At 40.1% G+C, this 25,503-nt stretch overlaps 1 protein-coding gene across 5 annotated transcripts in view; it reads right to left on the bottom strand.

Annotated features, from left to right (window-relative positions):
• Nucleotides 1–25,503, bottom strand: part of MGAT4A (alpha-1,3-mannosyl-glycoprotein 4-beta-N-acetylglucosaminyltransferase A) — an 85,343-nt gene that overhangs the window by 7,093 nt on the left and 52,747 nt on the right. For all 5 annotated transcript variants that reach the window (XM_049857279.1, XM_049857281.1, XM_049857282.1 and 2 more), the window contains exons 6-13: nt 20,566–20,612; nt 18,734–18,847; nt 17,834–17,909; nt 8,782–8,896; nt 6,843–6,973; nt 3,542–3,649; nt 3,228–3,421; nt 477–555 (exon numbers count right to left, since the gene is read on the bottom strand). In XM_049857279.1, coding sequence (XP_049713236.1) covers nt 477–555; nt 3,228–3,421; nt 3,542–3,649; nt 6,843–6,973; nt 8,782–8,896; nt 17,834–17,909; nt 18,734–18,847; nt 20,566–20,612 — 864 coding nt within the window. The remainder of the gene's footprint in view (nt 1–476; nt 556–3,227; nt 3,422–3,541; nt 3,650–6,842; nt 6,974–8,781; nt 8,897–17,833; nt 17,910–18,733; nt 18,848–20,565; nt 20,613–25,503) is intronic.

Raw genomic sequence — 25,503 nt, 5'->3', positions numbered from 1 at the left:
ATAAAATATGTTGGACGTGGAAAAAAGAAACATTAATAGAAAAACATTATTTACTACTTAAAAAATATACAAAAGTAAAGAACTGTGTTAACCTGAAAGAAATCTAAGCACTCCCTAGAGACCAATAAATTAATTTTGTATATTAATCAACAGGCAATAAAACCGAATGGTACTTTGGACTCAAAATACAAAAAGTAGGTAAATGCCAAAGTAAAATGATTCATTTATTTTCCTAGTATAAACTTCCAAGCTATTGTCCAACAGAAAACAAAAAGAAGGCTCTTTCTACAAATGAGGCAAATGGGCCAATCTACTGGTATTCCTTGTTCAAAAAAAAAAAAATTAGTATTACTCACTACTGAGGCCCTGAAAGTCACCGCAGAGAATTTTCTTTCAACACATAAATAAGAATAGCCTCCAACCAAGTCTACTGGTGGTAGTCCTTAAGGAAAGTTAAGGGAAAAAAATAGTCATACCTTAAAAGGCAAAACTTCCACAGTTGTATTTAGCAGAATATCCCCTGGATGTTCTTGGTTGCCACTATGGAACAAATAACTGAAAATAAAAACGTAAAAATATGAGTCAGACAATACAAAGATTAAAAAAGATGACCTTACCTCAGAGTAAGCTTTTCTAAACCAGACTCTAACTACACAACACTGACAACACTAGAACTTCAAGTAACTGCACAGTATGTACTCTGGATGGCTGCAGGAAACTTAAGAATTTAAGGATATGGCCCCTAGGTGATGTGTTAATCCCCCTGTCAGAAAGGGGCACATTTTCTGCTTGACCTCACGTGGTACCCAACAGGTGGAAAAATGACGACAGCATGCTGCTGTTCCTATTGTGTTAAATATATAAACCTCTTGCCCGGAGACAATCTTCGGGACCTACAGCTAGGCAAAGAGTTCTTAGATTAACACCAAAAGCATGATTCACAAAAGGAAAAACCCATAAACTGGACACCATCCGATGGCAGTGGGTAGTGGGTGGGTGGACACCATCAAAGTCAAAAACTTCTGCTCTACAAAGGAACGAGAAGACAGGCTACAGACTGGGAGAAAATACCTGTAACCACAAACCTGGCAAAGGACTAGTACCTAAAATATATAAAGAACTCTTAAAACTCGACAATAAAAAAATAATTGGAAATTGGGCCAAACACATGAGCAGACACCTTATGAAAAAAGATAAACGCGTGAAAAAATGTTCAACATCATTAGCCATTAGGGAAATGCAAATTAAAACCATAATGAGCTATCAATACTACCTATCAGGATGGCTAAAACAAAAAATCGTGACCCCATCAAATGTTGGCTACGATGTGGAAGAACTGATCACTGTTGGTGGGAACAGAAAAATGGTACTGCCATTCTGGAAAACAGCTTGGCAGTTTCTTTAAAAAAAAAAAAAAAACAGTATAAAGAAATGAAAACCCATACATGACTGTTCGTAACAGCGTTACCCACATTACCCCCAAACTGGAAACAACCCAGCGCCTTTGAGCAGGTGAATGGTGAAGCAAGCTGCGCTACAGCCACACCACGGAGTCTTGCTCAGCAATAACAAGGAATGAACTACTGACACACGGAACAACTTGGATGAATCTCCACAGAATTACACTGAGTGAAAAAGGCCAATCTGAAAGTTACATACTGATGATCCCATTTATATAACATTCCTGCAATGAAAAAATTATAGAAATGGAGAAACATTAATGGTTGCCAGGGACTGAGAAATAGGGGCTGGCAGGAGAAGGGGGTGTGGCTATAAAAGGGCAACACCAGGGATTCCGGTGGTGATGGTAATGGATTCTGACTATCAGTGTCAAATCCTTGTTCTGACATTTTACTACAGCTTGTCAGATGCCACCACTGGGGAAAGCTGGGTAAGGAGTACACAGGATCGCTCAGTATTATTTCTTACAACTAACTGCATATGAACGTACAATTTCTCAAAATCAAAGTTTAATTTTTAAAAAACTAAATTGCTTATTGGGAAAAAAGCATGCAAAATAAATGTATCAAGTCAAAATGAAATATTCTGTTATCTTACTTCTACTAACAGTTTGATATATTCCTTCCAGGTTTATTCTATCTACGTAATATATGTAAAATAATACTTTTATTATTTCAGCAAAAGTAGGCTCATTCTGTTATGTTACATAATTTGCCTGTTTTCGTGGCAGTACATCTGGCTCTGTGTTGTTATTTTTAACGACTGCTCACAGCATTCCACTGCACGGAGACACCACCGTTTACTCACCCAGATGCCTCCTAACAGACATCTATGTTGTTCCTAATTCTATGATGACTCTGTAAGTGTGATAAACAATATCTCAAAGTGCCGAGTATCAATATATAGTATAAAAAATGAGCAACAGGTAACAAGGTTAAGTATTATATACTCATCCAAGTACGTAAGTATTTTTTATGTGTTTTACCAGTGATATTCCCGTTGCCTACAACATTTCTACAACATAAATTCCTCTCTGGAATCAGTTTAGAGTAAGAAAAGAAAATTCATGACATTGCGTTATAGTCAAGCCTTGTTTCTGAACCACATTAAATTGAATTATTCTAAATGATTTCTGGAAGACTCTAAAAATCAAATTGGCCCGCATATGAAGACACATAAAATAATACACTACAGGCCTTCTACTCTGGGGGTTACATTTACGTACGCCACAGACAGGCTGTGAACACACCCAGGACTGAGGAAAAGTTGAAGGAATGATGACTGTTTAAATAAAAAACTCGGAGAAGAAGGTCCTAAGTTTGCAAAATGAGTATAAACACTGAAAAAGATATAGGGTTTGTATATTCCTCCACGGTGTACTAAAAATAATCCAGCGTCTGCAAAACCAACGACTGGGAACAGTTGTAGTCTGTCAACTATCATTTCAACCAAATTGCTGCATGAATCAATCTGCTCCCAGTCAAAACTAACAGATATTCTAGTGTACAGACGTGAAAACTACCTGCCATTCTGAGGGAGAGTGCTACATAGAAAGTTTCAGAAATCATACCAAATATTAGTTCAGCAATACCAACACCACCTACCAAATATGGTCAATAATACTGATGTCACGCCTGACAACAACTCACCCGCTCTATGGCCAAGTTCCTTTAAATGTAACCTATAACCTGGCATTTGTGTCATAAATCCCATTGTGCACAAGAGGTTCGAATTATAAGACCAAACATATTTCAACCATCACCAACCTTTCTACACTGACTGGCTTATCAAATTTAAACAAGATGTAGTCTCCAGCTGTGGGAGTTATAGCCCAGAAGAAATCCTCTCCCATGTAAGTCTTCTCCAGTGTATGTCCTTGGTAGACCTTCAAGGAAGTAGACACCTCTGCAGGTGGATTTACGTGGATTTTAAGAAGTAATGGTTTCATGTAATCTTTATCCTAGGAGAAAAGACAGTCGGGTATTAAACGACCTAAAGCTTATTTACACTTAAGAGGAGGAGCAATTATACCCCGATACCAAACTGTACATCCACAGAAAAATAAAGCTAAACCACCAACCGTGAGTTTCTGAATTTTCCCTGTCAGTGAAGAATGCAGACCAACATGTTGGAAAAGGGAAGGTCTGAAGCGAATTCGCAGATTGGCTTTCTGTCTATCACAATGCTTCTAAATATTAAAAAAAAAAAATCACGTTAGTGTTACATACTGGAGTGAAATCATGTCCTCATCAGAAAAACAATAAGTCCTTTAGAAGACTATTGAAAAGATAATGAAACTTCATCTCCTAATTCCAAACCATACAATTCTTCCGGTCCTCTTTCAAGCATTAACAGATTTGCTACCTACTTGACAAACAGACACGATCGGATGCTTACAAATAAGTACATCTAAGTAAAGACTGAAGGATTTGATTTCAACTACCCTTCAAGATATGTTAACATAGGTTTGACGTTTAATATTATAAGGCCATGAATCATACCCTAATGCCCTGGTGGCACAGTGGTTAAAGTGCTTGGTTGCTGTTTGAACCCGCCAGCGGCTCCATGGGAGAAAGACGTGGCAGTCTGCTTCTGTTAAGATTTACAGCCTTAGAAACCCCATGGGGCGGTTCTACTTTGTCCTATAGGGACACTAAGAGTCAGAATTGGCTCGACGACAATGGGTTTGGTTTTTTTGAGTTTTATATTTCAATGCAAGATGCATCACGGCCCAGACTTAAGATTACAAGCTGTCCTGGTGCTTGATCATAGTGTGTGATGACTGCTGAAACCCTACAAGACCCATGTCGCTAGCAAGCTCTCAATGCTGCATTAGGTCAGTGTTTCCAGAGGGCCCTGACAATCCTGTCATGCTTCTATGAACTATTTCCAGGACAGTACACAATGACTTCCATAAATTCTGGGCCAAGAAGAAATTGAAAAAGACCATTTATAAAACATTTCCACTTTGAAAAGACCTCCAAAAATGTACTGGATATTATAATGCCTAATTCTGTTCAAAGGTTTTACTTCATTAGCACTATCACTAATAACTAGAATAGAGCTAAAATAGTGCATTTTAGTTACACACATTCTACTGCTCAGATAGAAGGAGAATGGGGAGGTACAGGGAGGGAGGGTAAAGGGAGGGCAGTAAAGGGGAGAAGCGGGGAAGAGGGTGGAGAAAGGAAGACGGAGGAGAGACAGAGAGGAAAGGAGAGAAGAAAATAACTTAAACAGTGTGAGCCTCAGCTCACCACTCAAGAGAGCTCGTGCCACAGGCAATGAAAGCAATCAGGCTGAAGAGTCAAAGCAGGCCGATAAAGCTTTGGAAGAATGTGTAAATTGTGTGAAGGGCTCCCCCAGACCACTGTCAAAGAGATATTCTTCAGGTGGTCATCAAGTAGATGGTGACAGCCTTCTGGACAGTCTTCCTAGGGGAAGCAACTGGAGCATGAAGGCCCAGAGAATAACATGGATTAAGGGAGAAAATTTTGGGGAACCATATACTGAATAAAGGCTTAATGTCTGGTATATATAAAGAACTCCAATAAATGAACAACAAAAAAGACAAACAGCCCAATCAAAAAATGGGCAGAGGACTTGAATAGACATTTCACCAGAGGATATACAAATGGCCATCAAGCACATAAAAAGATGCTCAATGTCATCCGTCAATAAGGAGATGCAAATGAAAACCACAATGAGGTTTCCTTCAACCCCTCTAGAGTGACTATGATCAAAAAAAATGGAAAATAACAGAGGGTGATGAGGATGTGAGAAACTGGAACCCACATGTGTTGCTGGTGGGCATGTAAAATGATATGCCACTGTGAACAACAGGTTAGCAGTTCCTCATAGAGTTACACGTAAAACCACCATACGGCCCATAACCCAAATCCTAGGTATATACCCAGAAGAAGTGACAGCTGGAATGTAAACAGAAACTTGTACACCAATGCTCACTGCAGCACTATTCACAAGAGCCAAAATGTGGACACAACCTACATGCCCATCAACAAAATGTGGTATATTCATACAGTGGAACATTACTCAGCCATAAAGAGAAATCAAGGCCTGATGCAAGCCACAACATGATGAACCCTGAAAACACTAAGCTGAGTGAAACGAGTCTGTCACAGAAGGACAAATATTGTATGATTCCACTTAGAAAAATAGGCAAATCTACCGAGACCAAAGTTTATTAGTGGTTCTCGTTGCTGTTGAGTCAATTCCAACTCATAGCAACCCTACAGGACAGAGCCAAACTGCCCCATAGGGTTTCCAAGGAGTGATTGGCGGATTCGAACTGCTGACCTTTTGGTTAGCAGTGAAGTTCTTAACCACTGCACCACCAGGGCTCCTTGTTAGTGGTTACCAGAGGTAAAGATGTGGCAGTCTGCTTCTGTAAAGATTCACAGCCTTAGAAACCCTATGGGGCTGTTCGGCTCTGTCCTACAGGGTTGCTAGGAGTGGGTGGACCAGAGGTAATCAACTCCATGGCAGTGGTTACCAGAGCGAGGGGGGACGAGGGAGTCACTGCTCAGGGGGCACTGAGATTCTGTTAAGGGTGAGAAATAAGTGGAAAAGGATAGTTACGTTAGCTGTCCAATGTGAGGAAGAGAATTAACGTCACTGAATTGTACATGTAAACACTGTAGAACTGGCAAACGTTTTGTGATGTACTTTTTACCACAATAAACAAAACAAAACAAAACCATGGACTAAGGAAGAGTGAAGGAACAGATAAAATTGTTTAAGGGATCGTATGCTAAAATTTCTAAGTGATTTAAGGGTTTTCATGGTTTTGATTGGACTGTCAGTTTTTTTTTACCTCATGGGCTCAGCTATTTGGTGGGCAGATTAGCCTTTCAAGGACACTAATCCTTTGACAACAGGTGGGAAGATACAGATTTCCACAAGCCTAGTGACGGGGGCAGAGAGGGGCAGGAATGGCCTAGTGGTTAAGAGCTACAGCTGCTCACCAAAAGGTCGGCAGTTCAAATCTACCAGCTGCTCCTTGGAAACCCTATGGGGCAGTTCTACTCTGCCCTACAGTGTCACTATCAATTGGAATCAACTTGGTGGCAACGGGTTTAAAGAAACAATAAACATTCATCAGTAATTTAAAGAAAGCTCACTGTCCTGCAATAGGCTTCCCTGAATTACAGAATTTTTCACTGGCTTCTTTCAGAGTCTCTCTAGTACAGAAACTTTTTATGATTTCAAGAAAGAAGGCAGGCAATTTAAGCTTTAAGTAGAAACACTGTTCTCTTTCAGCTGCCTACTTAACTGTTCATTCACAAAATCACTTCACTAAAAGTCCCTTGCATGAATTACAGAAAAGAAGCCTCCTCCACCCCCACAAAAAATTAACTTACTGCATCTTTTTCAGGGTTGCAGACTTTCACCCAGAGAATGTGGTCTAAAAGCCAATCAATGGGTTTCTCCTTATAAAACATAAATATGAATTCTACAATCAGAGTAAGGTCTGGCGCTTGAAACATTTTACCTGAAAAGATATTCCAAGTCAATAGCTGCAGTAATGAGATAAGCATTATAACAAGTTCAGTGAGAGCGACAGTAAGCTTGTGCTTTCAACTATAAATTACCACATTTCCCACTTGTATCATCATAAACACACTTTCTTCAGCTAAACTTTCTCTTGAGCTACCATTTGGGTATAAATGGGAGTACTGAACTACTCCTTACTTTTTCTATTACAAAATCTATCACAGAAACACTGGCTCAAAAGATTCAAAAAGAAAATCAGAGATTTTTCCTTCATATCTCATGACAATTCTTCCCATAAAAAAGGGACATGAGAAGTTAAGACAAAGATTTTTTAGCTAAATCAATAAATGCAAAAAATAAGGATTCCTAATTCTGTCTCCACGGAAATCTTCACAAGTAAAGACGCTTTCTGACTTTTAAAATAAGTTTATGTTAAAGTATCAAGAAGGGCAAAAGTTTAGCCTCTAATACTTAAAGTTTTAAAGTACTGTAGGAAGTGGAGAGGAGCCCTGGTGGTATAGTGGTTAAGCTCCAGCTGCTAACTGAAGGGTTGGCTGTTCAAACCCACCAGCCGCTCTGAGGGAGAAACATGTGGCAGTCTGCTTCTGTAAAGATTGCAGCCTTGGAACCCCTATGGGGCAGTTCTACTCTGTCCTATAGGGCTGCTGAGTTGGAATCGACTCGATGGCAGTGGGTTTGGTTTTGGTTTATATAGAAGTAAAATGTCCTTTAGGTGTTTTTAAAAATCTGTACATTTTCTTTAATTCTCCGACTTTAAACATATTCTTTTCAGGTGGCTAATTTAGAAACTTAAAAAAAAAAAAAAAGGTTTTAAAATGAACACTTCAACTAGCCAAAGAAAGAAACAAATGAATAAAAAATCACTGAACAAGAACTTCATGCACCACCTGAAAAGACCAGGAATTTATACCAGAGCACGTTTAGTGCGGCACTCTTCTTAAAAGATCCAAGTCTTGCAAAAACATCGGGCTGTGAAAGAAGAGCTAGGGTAACAGAATAAACCGAACACGTTCACTAGGACCATGGTTGGCATAGTGTATGCGTAAGAAGCCAGCAGAGCCACCTTGTGGAGTCTCAGAATACTAAGTATTGAAACCTTAAAAGCCTCCAAACTCTATTTTTGATTGACTTTCATCATTTCACAGAAGGAAGTTTACCTACTGTCTTAGTCATCTAGAGCTGCTGTAACAGAAATACCACAAGTAGATGGCTTTAACAAAGAGAAATTTATTTCTAGTAGGCTGAAAGTCCAAATTCAGGGCATCAACTCCAGGGGAAGGAAGGCTTTCTCTCGCTGTCAGCCTTCTCATCAGTGTTCCCCCTGACTAGGAGCTTCTCTGTGCAGGGGCCCCAGGTCCAAAGGACCCGCTGTGCCCCTGATGCAGCTTTCTTGGTGGTATGAGGTCCTCCCTCTCTACTCCTGTCCCTTTCCTTTTCATCTTTTGAGAGATGAATGGTGGTGCAGGCCACACCTCAGGGAAATTCCCTGTACACTGGCTCAGGGATATGACCTGGGTAAGGGGCATGTTACAATCCTCTTTAACATAAAATTACAAACACAAAATGGACGACAACCGCACGATACTGGGAATCATGGCCTAACCAACTTGACACATATTTTGGGGGGACACAATTCAATCCATGACACCTATGTGTAATTTTCTTAAAAGCAGTTGATTTTTTATCTCCATAGAGAAAAGACAACTTTAAGAGTAAAATAACAGTTAAAGATTCTGAGAGTCAAAATTATTTTGAAAAGTAAGTAAATTGTACACTTTTTCTTACCAATGAAGCCAAGCTGAGAAAACTCTAAAATCATCCATTCCTCAGAAGAAAGTTGAAGTGCAAAATTTTTTATAGTATTAAAGTAATTCTGTTTGACAATAATATCATCTTCAAGCTAGAGAAAATTGAACAATCATATTAATAAATCAGAAAACAAAGGAGAGACTTAAAAGAGCGTTATTATTGACAAACTTAAGATTTTATAATGAAAACCAGGAAAACACTGGTCAAAAAATGATGAAAAAATAAAAATAAATATTATTAAAGGCAAATGAGAGAATAAGACAGAAGTCACGCTGAATGAGGCCAGCTGACCCAGGCCTTGGCATTGGAACAACAGTGAAGGTTCATGGGTCCCTCCTTCTCAGCCTTCTTATGCTGCCCCATATCTCCTCTTTTCAAGGGAAAATAATTTCGTAGTCCTTTAAATTTTTTTCTTGCGTTTGATGTACAACATGTACCCAGTCAAAGTGAAGGTCAAAGAAAAAGCTAGCAGCTTTTCTTTTCTGCCTTCCACCCTGCTAGTTGAAGGGGCCAATGTTAAAAGTTGGATGTATATCACTGGATACCTATATGTACATAAAGAACATACAGACCTATATATAAGGGTCCTATGGGGGTCAATATGAGTCAGAATCGACTCAACGGCAACAGGTTTGGTTTTGGTGGCACAATGGTCAAGCACGTGGCTGGTAACCAAAAGGTAAGCAGTTCAAGTCCACCAGCCACTCCTTGGAAACGCTATGGGACAGGTTTACTCTGTCCTATATGGTCACTATAGGGTCGCTATGAGTCAAAATCAACTTGACGGCAATGGGTTTGGTTTGTTTTTTTTTTATATGGTCACTATGAGTCGGAATTGATTCAAGGGCAACAGGATCCCACTTTTTGGAGCCCTGGTGAAACAACGGTTAACAGTTCGGCTGCTAACCAAAAGGCTGGCAGTTCGAATCCACCAGGCATTTCTTGGAAACCTTATGGGGCAATTCTAGGAAACCCTGGTGGCGTAGTCATGAAGAGCTACAGCTGCTAACCAAAAGGTCAGCAGTTGAAATCCAGCAGGTAGTCCTTGGAAACCCTATGGGGCAGCCCTACTCTGTCCTGTAGGGTCGCTATGAACTGCAGTCGACTCGACAGCGACCGGATCCAGACCGGTCAGTGCTTTTTCAATCCTGGAGGACAGATTACTAAAAGCTCTTCTTTTGTATTTTAATGGGTATTTTCAAAACACTGACAAAAGACGCTGTAGCAATTCACGGAGTACCAGTTAACCCTCTATGCTCTGTCAGCACTACTGCTATCTGTGCTTGGTATTCCCACCAATCGAGTCAGGGAAAGTGAGAGCTGAGAGAGATCAGGGACCACGGGTGTGTGCAATGGCCTCCGGCCCAGAGTCTCCTCTCCTTTCAATGTCACAAGGTTATTTTAATATTGTAAGAAAATCTCTCCTTTTCTCAATTTCACATTACTATTTCTAGTTATCTGCTAAGTAATTTTTACCTGTTCTAATGTTTGGATTTTTCATGTACTTACATTTTTTACATACTACGTGACCTTTTTTATTCCTGTCTGTGAAGAAAATATCAGTATTTGGGAAGACATGATTTGGACTGATTCAGCAAGTATCTTCTGAACTTCTACTGTGTTCCAGACACTGTACTAAACCCAGTAGATCCATTAGTGAACAGACAGGATGTGGTTCATGCCCTCAGAGCTTTAGGGGAAGGTTCGGGGAAAACCAGACAAAGTACAGTGATACACTGGCACCTAACCCTGCTTCTAAAAGGTGAGACGTTTACCCTCAAACCTAAATATGGACTATATGTGCCCGAAGGAAAGATAATTCTTAGTACGGGCAACCCCAAATTTTCCCAACGAGTACATTCAAAAACAAGTTTGGAGCTGATTTAAATATATAGGGATGTAAATGAAACAGTCAAATACCTACTAAAATTTTAATTTAGTATTTAACTAAAATGCTAATTTCAGTTACCACACATATTTAAAATTATATTTTTACTATTAATTTAGAAAATTGATTTGTTCCACACTCACATCTCATCAAATATTTAACTTAAAAAAACTTTTTATTTTGAGATAATTGTAAGAGACAATGCAGAGACAACTTGTATATCTCTCATCCGCTTTTCCCCAATGCTGACACACTGCGTAACTACAGAGCAACACCACAACCAGGAAACTGACTCTGATTTACTCTTATCTCCACAGTCATCTCCCTCCCTGTCTCCTTCCCTCCCTTCCTCACCTCTGGCAACCAATCACCTGTTGCCCTCTCTACAGTTTTGTCGTTTCAGTGCTACCTAAATGAAATCATGTAGCACGTAATCTTCTGGGGTCAGCTTTCTTCATTCAGAGTAACTCCATTGAGATCCACCCAAGCGGTCAGGGGCATCAGCAGTTCCTGCCTCCCTGTTACCGCGTGGTGCTCCGCAGTCTGGACTTACTTCAGGGTAACCGTTCACCTGCTGACGGACATTTAGGCTGCTTCCAGCCTTTGGGGATGACACATAAAGCTGCTATGAACATTCGTGTACAGGTTTTTGAGTGGACATAAATGGCTAACACCAGTGTTTCATCATGACAAAACCCACTCTTTGAATAATCTAACATACCTCTCGTTAGTGATTGCTAGTTTACAGAGGGGAGTGAAAAAGCAAGACACAAAATATCGTTTCTGCAGTATGTGAATGTAAGAGGAGGAGGAGTCATATGCGCACATATATAAACACACACACAGACACATGTAAACACACACAGATACATGTAAACACACATGTACACAGATACATGTAAACATATGTACAGATACATGTAAACACATATACAGATACATGTAAACACACAGATACATGTAAACACACACACAGATACATGTAAACACACAGATACATGTAAGCACACACATACAGATACACGTAAACACACAGATACATGTAAATACACATGTACAGATACATGTAAACACACAATATACACAGATACATGTAAACACACATATACAGATACATGTAAACACACACATATACATACATGTAAACAGATACATGTAAACACAGATACATGTAAACACACACATATACAGATACATGTAAACACATATATATATATATATATATATACACTGATACATGTAAACACACAGATATACACAGGTACATGTAAACACAGATACATGTAAACACACACAGATACGGAAACCCTGGTGGCATAGTGGTTAAGTGCTACGGCTGCTAACCAAAGGGTGGGCAGTTCGAATCCACCAGGTGCTCCTTGGAAACTCTATCGGGCAGTTCTACTCTGTCCTATAGGGTCGCTATGAGTCGGAATCGACTCAACAGCACTGGGTTTGGCTTTTTTTTTATTGGTATACACGGATACACGTAAACACACACATATACACAGATACATGTAAACACACACATACATCTATAAACATACAAAACTAGAATTAAACTGGCGACTTTTCAGGTTAATGTGTTTTTTCCACCAATACTTTGTAGATCAAAATGAACTTACTGAGAGAATTCCATATGAGAGATCACGTAAAGCCTGCATATAAATATAAAGCAACTCCCTCTTTTCTGAGTCATAATTTTTGGGCAAATATGGTAAATTTAGGAATGTTCATCGGACTCATCTTTGTAACAATGAAAAACTGGAAGCAATCTAAATGAGCAATAATAGTTATGCATATCGAATATGGTAGGTACTTCAAGAAGTAATTAAAAATTATACACATCTGTATTTACTGGCATATTTGTTGTTGTTGTCGTTAGGTACCATCAAGTTGGCTCCAACTCATAGCGACCCTAAGCACAACAGAACGAAACACTGCCCGGTCTTGAGCCATCCTTACAATCGTTGTTATGCTTGAGCTCATTGTTGCAGCCGCTGTGTCAATCCACCGCATCGAGGGTCTTCCTCTTTTCTGCTGACCCTGTAACTCTGCCAAGCATGATGTCCTTCTCCAGGGACTGATCCCTCCTGACAACATGTCCAAAGTATGTAAGACGCAGTCTCGCCATCCTTGCTTCTAAGGAGCACTCTGGTTGTACTTCTTCCAAGACAGATTTATTCGTTCTTCTGACAGTCCATGGTATATTCAATATTCTTCACCAACACCACAATTCAAAGGCATCAACTTTTCTTCGGTCTTCCTTCTTCATCATCCAGCTTTCACATGCATATGATGCGATTGAAAATACCATGGCTTGGGTCAGACGCACCTTAGTCTTCAGGGTGACATCTTTGCTCTTCAACATTTTAAAGAGGTCCTTTGCAGCAGATTTACCCAATGCAATGTGTCTTTTGATTTCTTGGCTGCTGCTTCCATGGGCGTTGATTGTGGATCCAAGTAGAATGAAATCCTTGACAACTTCAATCTTTTCTCCGTTTATCATGATGTTGCTCATTGGTCCAGTTGTGAGAATCTTTGTTTTTTTTTACATTGAGGTGCAATCCATACTTAAGGCTGTGGTCTTTGATCTTCATTAGTAAGTGCTTCAAGTCCTCTTCACTTTCAGCAAGCAAGGTTGTGTCATCTGCATAACGCAGGTTGTTAATGAGTCTCCCTCCAATCCTGATGCCCCGTTCATCTTCATATAGTCCAGCTTCTCGGATTATTCGCTCAGCATACAGATTGAATAGGTATAGTGAAATAATACAACCCTGACGCACACCTTTTCTGACTTTAAACCAATCAGTATCCCCTTGTTCTGTCTGAACTGCCTCTTGATCTATGGAAAGGTTCCTCATGAGCACAATTAAGTGTTCTGGAATTCCCATTCTTCGCAATGTTATCCATAATTTGCTATGATCCACACAGTCAAATGTATTTGCATAGTCAATAAAACACAGGTAAACATCCTTCTGGTATTCTCTGCTTTCAGCCAGGATCCATCTGACATCAGCAATGATGTCCCTAGTTCCACATCCTCTTCTGAATCCAGCCTGAATTTCTGGCAGTTCCCTGTCGATATACTGCTGCAGCCGTTTTTGAATGATCTTCAGCAAAATTTTGCTTGCATGTGATATTCATGATATTGTTCTATAATTTCCACATTCAGTTGGATCACCTTTCTTGGGAACAGGCATAAATATGGATCTCTTCCAGTCAGTTGGCCAGGAAGCTGTCTTCCATATTTCTTGGCATAGATGAGTGAGTACCTTCTGTGCTGCATCTGTTTGTTGAAACATCTCAATTGATATTCCATCAATTCCTGGAGTCTTGTTTTTCACCAATGCCTTCAGAGCAGCTTGGACTTCTTCCTTCAGTACCATCGGTTCCTGATCATATGCTATTTCTTGAAATGGCTGAACATGGACTGATTCTTTTCGGTATAATGACCGTGTATTCCTTTCATCTTCTTCTGATGCTTCCTGCGTCATTTAATATTTTCCCCATGGAATCCTTCACTACTGCAACTCGAGGCTTGAATTTTTTCTTCAGTTCTTTCAGCTTGAGAAACACCGAGCGTGTTCTTCCCTTTTGGTTTTCCATCTCCAGCTCTTTGCACATGTCATTATAATACTTTACTTTGTCTTCTCGAGCCACCCTTTGAAATCTTCAGTTCTTTTACTTCATCAATTTTTCCTTTTGCTTTAGCTGCTTGACATTTGAAAGCAAGTTTCAGAGTCTCCGCCGACTTCCATCTTGGTCTTTTCTTTCTTTCCTGTCTTTTCAATGACCTCTTGCTTTCTTCATGTATGATGTCCTTGATGTCACTCCACAACTCATCCAGTCTTCGGTCACCAGTGTTCAATGCATCAAATCTGTTCTTCAGGAGGTCTCTAAATTCAGGTGGGATATACTGAAGGTCATATTTTGGCTCTCATGGACTTGCTCTGATTTTCTTCAGTTTCAGCTTGAACTTGCATATGAGCAATTGACGGTCTGTTCCACAGTCGGCCCCTGGCCTTGTTCTGATTGATGATATTGAGCTTTTCCATCGTCTCTTTCCACAGATGTAGTCAATTTGATTCCTGTGTGCTCCATCTGGCAAGGTCCATGTGTATAGTCACCATTTATGTTGGTGAAAGAAGGTATTTGCAAGGAAGTCGTTGGTCTTGCAAAATTCTATCATTCGATCTCCGGCATTGTTTCTATCACCAAGGCCATATTTTCTAACTAGTGATCCTTCTTCTTTGTTTCCAACTTTCACATTAAAATCACCAGTAATTATCAATGCATCTTGACTGCATGTTCGATCAATTTCAGACTGCAGCAGCTGATAAAAATCTTCTATTTCTTCATCTTTGGCCCTAGTGGTTGGTGCATATATTTGAATAATAGTCGCATTAACTGGTATTCCTTGTAGACGTATGGATATTATCCTATCACTGACAGCACTGTACTTCAGGATGGATCTTGAAATGTTCTTTTTGACGATGAATGCAGCACCACTCCTCTTCAAGTTGTCATTCCCAGCATAGAAGACTATATGATTGTCCGATTCAAAATGGCCAATACCAGTCCACTTCAGCTCACTAATGCCTAGGATATCGATGTTTATGCATTCCATTTCATTTTTGACGATTTCTAATTTTCCTAGATTCATACTTCATACATTCCAGGTTCCAATTATTAATGGATGTTTGCAGCTGTTTCTTCTCATTTTGAGTTGTGCCACATCAGCAAATGAAGGTCCCGAAAGCTTCACTCCATCCACGTCATTAAGGTTGACTCTACTTTGAGGAGGCAGCTCTTCCCCAGTCATCTTTTGAGTGCCTTCCAACCTGGGGGGCTCATCTTCCAGCACTATATCAGACAATGTTCCGCTGCTATTCATAAGGTTTTCACTGGCTAATACTTTTCCGAAGTAGACTGCCAGGTCCTTCTTCCTAGTCTGTCTTAGTCTGGAAGCTCAGCTGAAACCTGTCCTCCATGGGTGACCCTGCTGATATCTCAATACTGGTGGCATAGCTTCCAGCATCACAGCAACATGCAAGCTCCCGGAGCATGACAAACTGACAGACACGTGGGGGACTGGCATATTAAGGTGTCTATAATAAATGGCAGCAAAGCAGATTATAAGACAGAACAGACGGCATGATCTTGTAACGGTAAAAATGACTATTAAATGAGTCAGGAAGTGTGAAGAACACACTCTAAGGAGCAGTACTTGACACAGGTAAGCATGCCATACCTAGTAGTTCACAGTCCCTGCTGTTAGGACACAGGTTAGTATGCCATACCTAGTAGTTCATAGCCCCTGCTGTTAGGACACAGGTAAGCATGCCATACCTAGCAGTTCACAGCCCCTGCTGTTAGGACACAGGTAAGCATGCCATACCTAGTAGTTCACAGCCCCTGCTGTTAGGACACAGGTAAGCATGCCATACCTAGTAGTTCACAGCCCCTGCTGTTAGGACACAGGTAAGCATGCCATACCTAGCAGTTCACAGCCCCTACTGTTAGGACACAGGTAAGCACGAGCCACTGCTGCTGTTACAACATCTGATACTCTTATCTCACTTAGCAAAAGTTGTCCTCACCACCCTCTTTCCTAAACCTCATTCTTTTCTTAGTTTCCTATATATTTACTCTTCCTGTACTCCAAAAAAAGGCTTTTAGGTTCCAGTAATTCTCTTCTTTGAGAGAAATGTAAAACAAAATTTAAAAGCAATCTAACTCCACCTTAAAATTATCTATGTAAAGATTTTGACCATAATGTAAATATTTATATACTGACCCAAGAACAGAGCAGTGAAGTTCAGCTATAATAATACTTGGGAAATGTTAAAAGAAAATGTTTTTCTTACTATTTTGAAATTAAACTAAGACTTGTCTTAGATATTTAAAACAACTGTATTATCCAAATCTAGGATATTATGTTTTTATATGTGAAACTTTTATACACTATTATATTCAATGTTATATACTGACTCTACTCAACATTTATATTTCCTATCCTGTGACCCAAGAAAGAGTTAACAGACATCTAAATATAGGTGGTTTGAACCACTCAGTGGCACCATGAAAGAAAGGTCTGGCAACCTGCTTTCATAGTATTACAACCACGGAAAACCCTATGGAGTGCAGCTATATTCTGAGTCACGTGGGATCGCCATCAGTTGGAATTGACTCAAAGGCAACAGGTTTGGTTGCTTGTTTTTTTTTTTTGTATAGCTGGCCCTAGGAGGCAAAGTCTGCCCTCATCTGCCTTCCCACTTGATTTCATGCTTGTTTTTTTGTTTTTTTTTCGTTCCTCCCTATCTCTCCACCCTCCACCAGCAGTTGCCTTCCCTTCCTGACTCAGGGACCCAGAGCTGCTTCTTGCCACCCTCAACAAAACAACCTTTCAGGGAATGATCTAATAAACTTTTTATACTAAAATATAATAACGGATAGGCTTATTGTGCTATACATCTAGGGGATATTTGCATTTTGAACAAGGGATAAAGACCCTCTTCGGTTAGGGAAAGAAAATTCCGATTATGGAATTTAAGCTTAAGTAATTAACAGGAATGGGATTTGAAAGAAATAAGAGCTTCATAAAATTATTTAAGCTGTTGTCTGCTAGCTAGCTTAAAACCCATATTGCTACATAATTATTCTACTTTTACAGTATTACAGCCAAGCTGCTAAAAATTGGACCATTGGAACTAAACATCAGTTTTACTATCTTCAATATAAATGTGGTTGTACATGGTGTTAAAAAAAAAACTCTTTATCCTACTATAAGGCCATTAAAAAATTGTAAGGAAATCTTTCTTTAAAATTGGCCAAATAAATCCTAGCTCCTTTTAACAGGAGAGAGGAAGGGTGAGAGGGAAGACGAAGGAATGGGGAGGGGGAGGGAAGTGGCCGGCACACTGTCAGCCCACTACTGCAGAGCTGGTCCTCTTGCTGACCCAGAGCATGGGACCTCCCTCAGCGCCCACATTCTCAACAGCTGCCACATGCAGCTGGGATCTTACAGCTTCTCGAGGCCTTATGCTTTCAAAAGCCTCCTGCTTTAATGAAAGTATATTCTTGATATACTTTTTTCTTTAAAAGTGTGAGAGACATTAAAGGGAAACCCACGCTTACCTGAATGTAATATATGCCCTTTTCCTGAGCATACATCATTAGAAAACAATAATCTAAGTTCTGTTTTGTTCTCCATCTGAAATAGAAATTTTGAAAAAATAAGTTAGAAATCAGACTCAAATTTAGTAAAGTCAGATTAGATACATAAACCTCAAGTGTTTATACTGCATATTGCACATGTATCTGTGCTATACATACACTTAGCACACAGAGTCAAAGAGAATGCATTTTTCTCTCAAGGAGAGGCTTTATCTACGTGCATTCTCCCAGAACACCAACTGTCAAGACACCCCGAGGAAAAGAGGAGCCTAATGCCACGTAACTTTGGGCAATGCTATATACATCTCGCCTGCTGGAGACCAACGATGCACATTAGGGTATTAACGGCACTGACATGCCCAGCAGTAAAGACGTCTGCTGAAAAAAATGTCATCCAGTATTTTTCAACTTCTTTGACCACAGGCCCCATTTACAGTAACACCTTAATGTGTCACCGAGCCAGTGCTTCTGAAACGACCCTCTGGGGACCAGTGCTCTGGTGCCTGGGACTATGCCCTGCATACAGGTAGAAATGAATGGATATGTATAGAATGCTTAAAAAAGAACAACACTGTATTAAAATTTACAATACAAAGTCCTTCGAGTGAGTACCTAGTGGCCTATATTGACTAATGTTGAACAAGAGAAGTGGTTCAAAGGCCAGCTCAGAAAAACACAGCAAGTTAAAAGCTTTCAATACCACGAGTGAACTTCTCCAGAATATACCCCCAAACTGTCCTGAATTTAATGAGACTACTGCACCTTGTACCAAATTCAACCTTAAACTTTCTGAAACTTCAGTAAACAAGAACTAGTTTACCACACTCACAAGGGAGAGATCCTAAACAACACGTGGCTCACCTTACTCTTTCTTTTGAGTCTCCAAATGTCTCCTTTAAGTTTGTCAGGTCGGGATAATAGCTTTCAGGGGGTGATATTACTTCCACCAGGCCAGAACTGATTTCTTTAGAAAATCTATCATGAGAAAGGTTAGCTACGTTATTTAAGCTCTATGGGGTTTTACTTATCTTAATGCCCAACCTACTGTTTAACATAAAACACATCAGTGATCATTTGTAGCAGGATAGATATTCAATGTGTTAAACGAAGTAGCTCAACATGCATTCACCACAAGACACAGGTTAGTCTGATAGCACAAGTTTTTTGAAATAATTGTTTTAAAAAACACTCTAAAATGCCACTATCCTTGGCCAATTGTAGGCATTACATTCCTAGAAAGTATCTGAATTTAAAACACACAACTCAAGGCCTCACAGAAAAGAGAGGATTGAAGAAAAACAAATGAATGACTGTGTGTATAACTAAAATACATATACCCGGGCAAAAATAAAAGTCTTTCAGTTTTCAAGAAGCTTTAGGTGTTGGTTACAGGCTATATTCTAAACCAGTATTTCTCAACTGGGGGTGGTTCTGCACCCCCCCGCCGCCCCCGCCGGGGCATTTAGCAATGTCTGGAGACATCCCGGTGGTCACAGCTGCGGGCAGTGCTACTGTCACCTGGTGGGTGGAGGCCAGGGATCCAGCTACGCATTCTACGAGGCACAGGATGGTACCTCATGACGAAGAATTATCTGGTCCAATATGTCAAGGCTGCTGAGCTTGAAAATCCAGTTCTAAGTTTTTTAATTAGTCTTCAGAGACTCAAATGTAATTTCTGTCACATCTGCATTTTCCCTGGTTCTGTTTTTATAAATCTCCACAAAGCACTTGTGTAACTACCTACCTTTGCACAATGGTCTTAGTGCTTAGTGGCAGTGCCCCCCACCCCCCAACCCGATGCCATCCTCTGGGCTTGGTTTTCCTGGACATTGAGGAAGAAGTGAATCGACAGAATCGCTGCATAAGCCCTACAGACCTGCCCATGTGGTCACTGGGAAGGGGGGCCAATAATTACTGCCCTGTTTCTTTATTTAAGGAGTCTACGCTAAATTGTGCTTATGTAAGTAAAGAATGTCAAGAAATTCTACACTTGAGGAAAATCTAACACATGAACACTTTAGTCTTAAACTATGCATATAAAAAACTCCACAGGTTTTAACATTATGTCTACAGTTGGCAAATAATCGTTCCTTCTCTTGTTTTTCCTTTTTAAGTATAAGACACGGTTGTGTGGGGGCAAAACCAGAGGCTACTTTTCATGATGTCACTACTGTAACTACTGACACAGAGTAAGAAGGAGTTTAGACGCCCGGAGCTTACGAGCTTTCTGCCTGTTGCCAATATGTGCCTTGCTCACCATGAGCTGGTACCCAGTCTGCAGAATCAAAGAACAGATTTGGACACAGTTTAACACTGAAGTCTGAAGCTGCTGCCTGACTACCTGCCTGCGGGCATAGCAATTTTTGTTCCGTAGAGTGAGAAGGCTGATGCGAGTAATCTCATGTAACTTTCCATATATTCACTTCCTTCAGGACTCTTATTCGATATGTTACCTACACACGACAATGCAAGTCTTTTCCAGCCTATATGATCCTGCACCAATTTATCCCCTTAGACACCTGGATATATACGCGCCTACTTTATGACAACGGAAAAGACCAATGATAGGCGGCCCAGTGAACGCTGAACTTCACAGAAAAATGAACCTTAAAGAAGGGAATTTTCTTTTAGCAAAAAGCCAAGAGACAATAGGAACTAAAATATTTTCATTTCCATTATTAAGAAGAACTTACTCTCTCTCCAGGTTGGCTACAACACTGCGTACGTACTCAACATCTGTCTGGGAAAGAAAAGAGAATTGTATCCACATTTATATTTTTATTTAACTCCTTAATGCTGAACTCAAAATTAGATAAAATAATGAAAACTTTTTTGAAAGCATTACATTACACTCTCAAACAGCTTACGGTCTGCATCTCTGCATTGTTCTGCTGTTCTGCACTTCTGTGCTGTACCAGTGCGTCGCTGTGCATTTACTAAGACAGTAAGCACGTTTTTAAGTTATTATTTTCAATTGTCTATGTTGAATATACTAGGAGTTGGAATTGACTCTATGGCAACCAGTTTGGTTTTAAGGAGCCCAGGGGACGGAGTGGTTATAGTGCTCGGCTGCTAACCAAAAGGTCAGTGGTTCAAACACACCAGCCGCTCTGCAGGAGAAAGATGTGGCAGTCTGCTTCTGTGAAGATCTCAGCCTTGAAAACCCTGTGGGGCAGCTCTCCCCTGTGCTATCGGGTCGCTATGAGTTGGGATGGACTTGACAGCAATGGGTTTTGGTTATTGTCTTAGTCATCTAGTGCTAGAGTAACAGAAATACCACTAGTGGATGGCTTTAACAAACAGAAATTTATTCTCTTAGGAGACTAGAAGTTTGAATTCAGGGTGTCACCTCCAGGGGAAGGCTTCTTCTCTCTGTCGGTTCTTGGGGAAGGTCCTTGTCATCAATTTTCCCCTGGTCTAGGAGCTTCTCAGCACTGGGACCCTGGGTTCAAAGGACATACTGCTCCTGGTTCTTCCTGCTTGGTGGCAATGAGGTCCCTCTCCTCTGCATATTTCTCTTTTTTCTATCTCAAAAGAGATTGACTCAAGATACAACCTAATCCTGTAGATTGTGCCTCATTAACATAACTACTTCTAATTCTGCCTCATTAACATCACAGAGATTAGGATTTACAACACATGAGAAAATTACATCAGCTCACAAAATGGCAGACAACCACACAATACTGGGAATCATGGCCAAGCCTAGCTGACATACATTCTTGAGGGACACAATTCAATCCATAACGGTTACCTTTAATTGCCCTCTATCAATGTCCGTTCTTCTACCTGCTCTCTGTACATGCTATGTGGCACACAGACATGGCTGTCTGATTAGTATTAATCCTGGGACAGAGGAACTTAGGCGTTCTCCTCCCAAGATGTGAACTGGGGCATGCCTGGATGCAATCTAACCCTGTGGGCAGAAGCCAGGCTTCGGGGAACTGAGGCCGATGATGGGAGCTATCTACTCAGCCCGGTTCTGTGGATTCTGTGCGTAATAAATGCCTGTTGATCACACCATTAGAAGTGTCTGATCTATGCTCTGCTCCAAGCGGTCCTTCACTATATTCAAGAACTTGTGAGTGTAGCGACGTTGCAGTATGGCTTGCAAAGCATAAAATATTTACCATCTGGTCCTTTATAGGAAAGTTCGCCAAGCCCTGACTTAGAGTAAAAGCAAGCTCTTCATCATAGGCCAGTGTGCCCTCCGTGGTCTAGCCCATCCCACTCCTTCTCTGACTACCTCCTACCACTCACTCTCTCATCTTCTCTGCCCCTGTCACATAGGCCTCCTGCTATCTTACAAAATGTACCAAGGAATGCCCTCGCCCCCTCAGAGCCTTAGCGCCTGCTGTTCCTCTGCTTGGACTGTTCAACCCTACTTCCTTCAGGTCTTTGGCCCGATGTCCTCCCTGGCAATCCCATACTCCCTCTCCTGTGTACTCTGAGTCATTCTCCAGAGTACTTACTACCATCTAACAATAGTATCCATCTGTTTAGCTGTCCTCCATAATGAAAACTTTCATGGGGCAGAAGCTTGGTTTTGTTCACCAATGTCCCTAGAGCTTATCACTTTTTCACTAAGTCTTTGTTAAATTACAAGCAAATTTTATGGAATATAACATACGCAATTTCTTGCCAATAGGCATTTGTGTGATTTATTATCAGTGTACAGATGTCTTAAAACCTAGGTGCTGAAAGACTATAAACAACAATAAAAATACTACTGATGTACTAACACAGTAATATGTAATTTAAAATAAAAAACAGAAGCAACTAACAACTAGACAGAAAGTATCAAGGATAAAAAAGACGAACCACACTGTCAACTACCTTGACCTAACCCATCTGTAGAACACTCCAACAACAGCAGAATCCACGTTCTTTTCAGGGACACATGGAACATTCTCCAGGATAAACTATATGCTAGGCCATAAAACAAGTACTGATAAATCTGAAAGGACTGAAATCACACAAAGTGTGCTGACTGACCCTGGTGGAGCTAGAATTCATCAGAAATCAAGAACAGAAGAATATCTGGGAAATCCACAAATAGTGAGAAATTAAACAATACATTTCTAAACGTATCACACACAGGTCAAAGAAGAAATTACAAGGGGATTTAGAAAGTACTTTGATCTAAATGAAAATAAAAACACAAGATATCAAAATTTATGAATGTAGCTAAAGTGGTGCTTTAGAGGGAAATTTATAGCTTTAAATGCCTGTATTAGAAACGACGATGGCCAACCAATAATTTAAGCATTCACCTTAAAAATCTAGAAAAACAAGAACAAACCAAACTGAAAAGGAGAAAAAAGGAAATTATAAAGATTAGAGTAGAACTTAATGATAGTAAACAGAAAAATGATAGAGAAAATCAATAAAAGCAAAAGTTGGTTCCTTGAAAGGAATAGCGACTGAACAGCAAACCAACCAAGACTCCAAAACTGCAATACTTCCTACTATGATCTTACAGGGAGTTTTTCTATTTACTTGATGGCCAGCCAGCTAGAGCTAAAAAACCTAAAATAGTTCAAAATGTTTATCTCAGAGGAGGAGCAAATGGGGAAGGGAAAAGAGGAGGAAGTGAAAAGTGAGGAAAGAGGGAAAACGGGAAGAATGAGAACAGAAGACTACTGCTGAGCATAACAAACTGTAGAACTATCAGACTATCTATGTGCATGTATAACTCAAATTTTTTTTTCAAAAATTAAAATATATACACAGCCAATAGTATAGGAAAAAAAATCCTATATAACGCTGGTCTGTAATCTAGAAGCAAGAGCTATTGTCTAATGGATATTTAATCTCCTCCCTCATGTTAGAACTTCAATAAATACTTGCTCAGTGAATGAAAGGATTCTGAGTATGAAATCTGTGTTCTGCCTTTACTGGAAAATGTAACTAACAGGAATTGTGAGAGCACAGCTAGAGTGAGAGCCATTGTTTCTCAGGCTATTGTAGTCCTCAGGCGTCTGGGATGGAAAGAAGTTCAAGAACACTCATGTAACTAAACCCTGCCTGACAGCACACTAAACTGCTTAAATAGAGAGACTAAACCACTTCAGAGTTCAGTAAGGAGCACAGTGTGGACAATATTTCCCATTTCTCCTCCTGGAAATCATATGTAATTATCAATGAGGACCACACACAAACTGCAAACTTATTTTCAGCAAGACTAAAATGAATAACCGAAATTCTCAAGCTCAAAAGGGATCCAGTTTGGGTCTGATAACCAGAGGGGACATGAAGAATTACCAGACTAGCCACATTTACAGGAGCAGCAGCAAAGAGAGTCTTTGACTCAAAGAACCAAAACCGACAAGTCTGGAGCACCACTCTGTCCCCTCATCCTCCTGTAAACCAGTGGTCTAGGAAAAACCCCATCTCCTTCAACGACGATTAATAAAACAAGAAACCAACACAGCAACTATGCAAAAGCATAAGCAAAAAGGGGGAAATGAACAGCAAAACTTATTAACAAAAAAAATTAAAACTACACATACAGCAACAAGACAGATGAAAAACTGTAACCAAACATTTCCCATTAATTTAAAAGATAAAAACAAAAACAAAAAATGCCCAAATGAAGCAGCTATCTCCATGAAGCAATAGGGAAAATGAGAAATGACTGTAATGATTCTAAAGCGTATGTGGAAATGCAAAGGACATAAGGATCAACCCACAGATCAGGGAAACAGAGCAGGAAAAGGCCTGCACTTAAACAGTCACTGGATTTTCAACGAAGGCACCAAAAGCAATCCAACGGGGAAAGGGAAGTGTTTCCAACAAATGGTGCTGGAATAACTGGACATCCATATGAAAAAACAACGGACTTTGACACTATCTCACGTCACAATAACAATTAATTCAAGATGGATCATAACCCATTGCCACTGAGCCGATTCCGACTCCCAGCGACCCTGCAGAACAGAGCAGAACTGCCCCGCAGGGTTTCTAAAGAGCAGCTGGTGGATTCAAACTGCAGACCACTTGGTTAGCAGCTGAGCTCTTAACCTGTGCACCACCAGGGCTTCAAGATGGATCACAGACCGAAATAAAATTTTATATTCGTGTACAACATACGATTGACAGATTCGATTACTTAAAATGTAGAACTTCTATGAAAGACAAAAACATCACAAAACTAATACAAGTGACAAACTGGAAACAAAACATGTCGATGGATTAATTCCCCTCATACCTGAAAACTTCTTACAAACCAAAAATCACAGGTGAAAAAATGTGCAAAGGTTATAAAAATAATTATAAATACAAATGTTCGATAAACACATAAGCCAGCATGCAATCCCACTCGGGAAGAAATCCAAATTAAATATAAAGGCAAGGTATTATTTTTACCCATAAAATGAGCGAAAAGTTCTGAAGACTAATGCTGCCTCACAGAGCATGGAGACAGGGAACCAGCTCTCTCCCTCAGACTGCGGGACGTGGGTCAATTGGTTCAACTTTTCTAGGGCGTTTGGGCCACGTACCAACGTTTCAGTGCGTATAGCCTCTGACCTGGCAACTCCGCACCTGGCAACTCATCTGAAGTCAGTAATGACGTAAGTGCACAACTATTTATAGGAATGCTCGGTGCAGTGTTGCTGGTAATAGAAAAA

This window comes from Elephas maximus, chromosome 17 (assembly GCF_024166365.1).
Source record: "Elephas maximus indicus isolate mEleMax1 chromosome 17, mEleMax1 primary haplotype, whole genome shotgun sequence".
Lineage (NCBI taxonomy): Eukaryota > Metazoa > Chordata > Mammalia > Proboscidea > Elephantidae > Elephas > Elephas maximus.
Note: the sequence above shows the minus strand (reverse complement) of the source record. Positions and strands in the feature narration are given on the sequence as shown.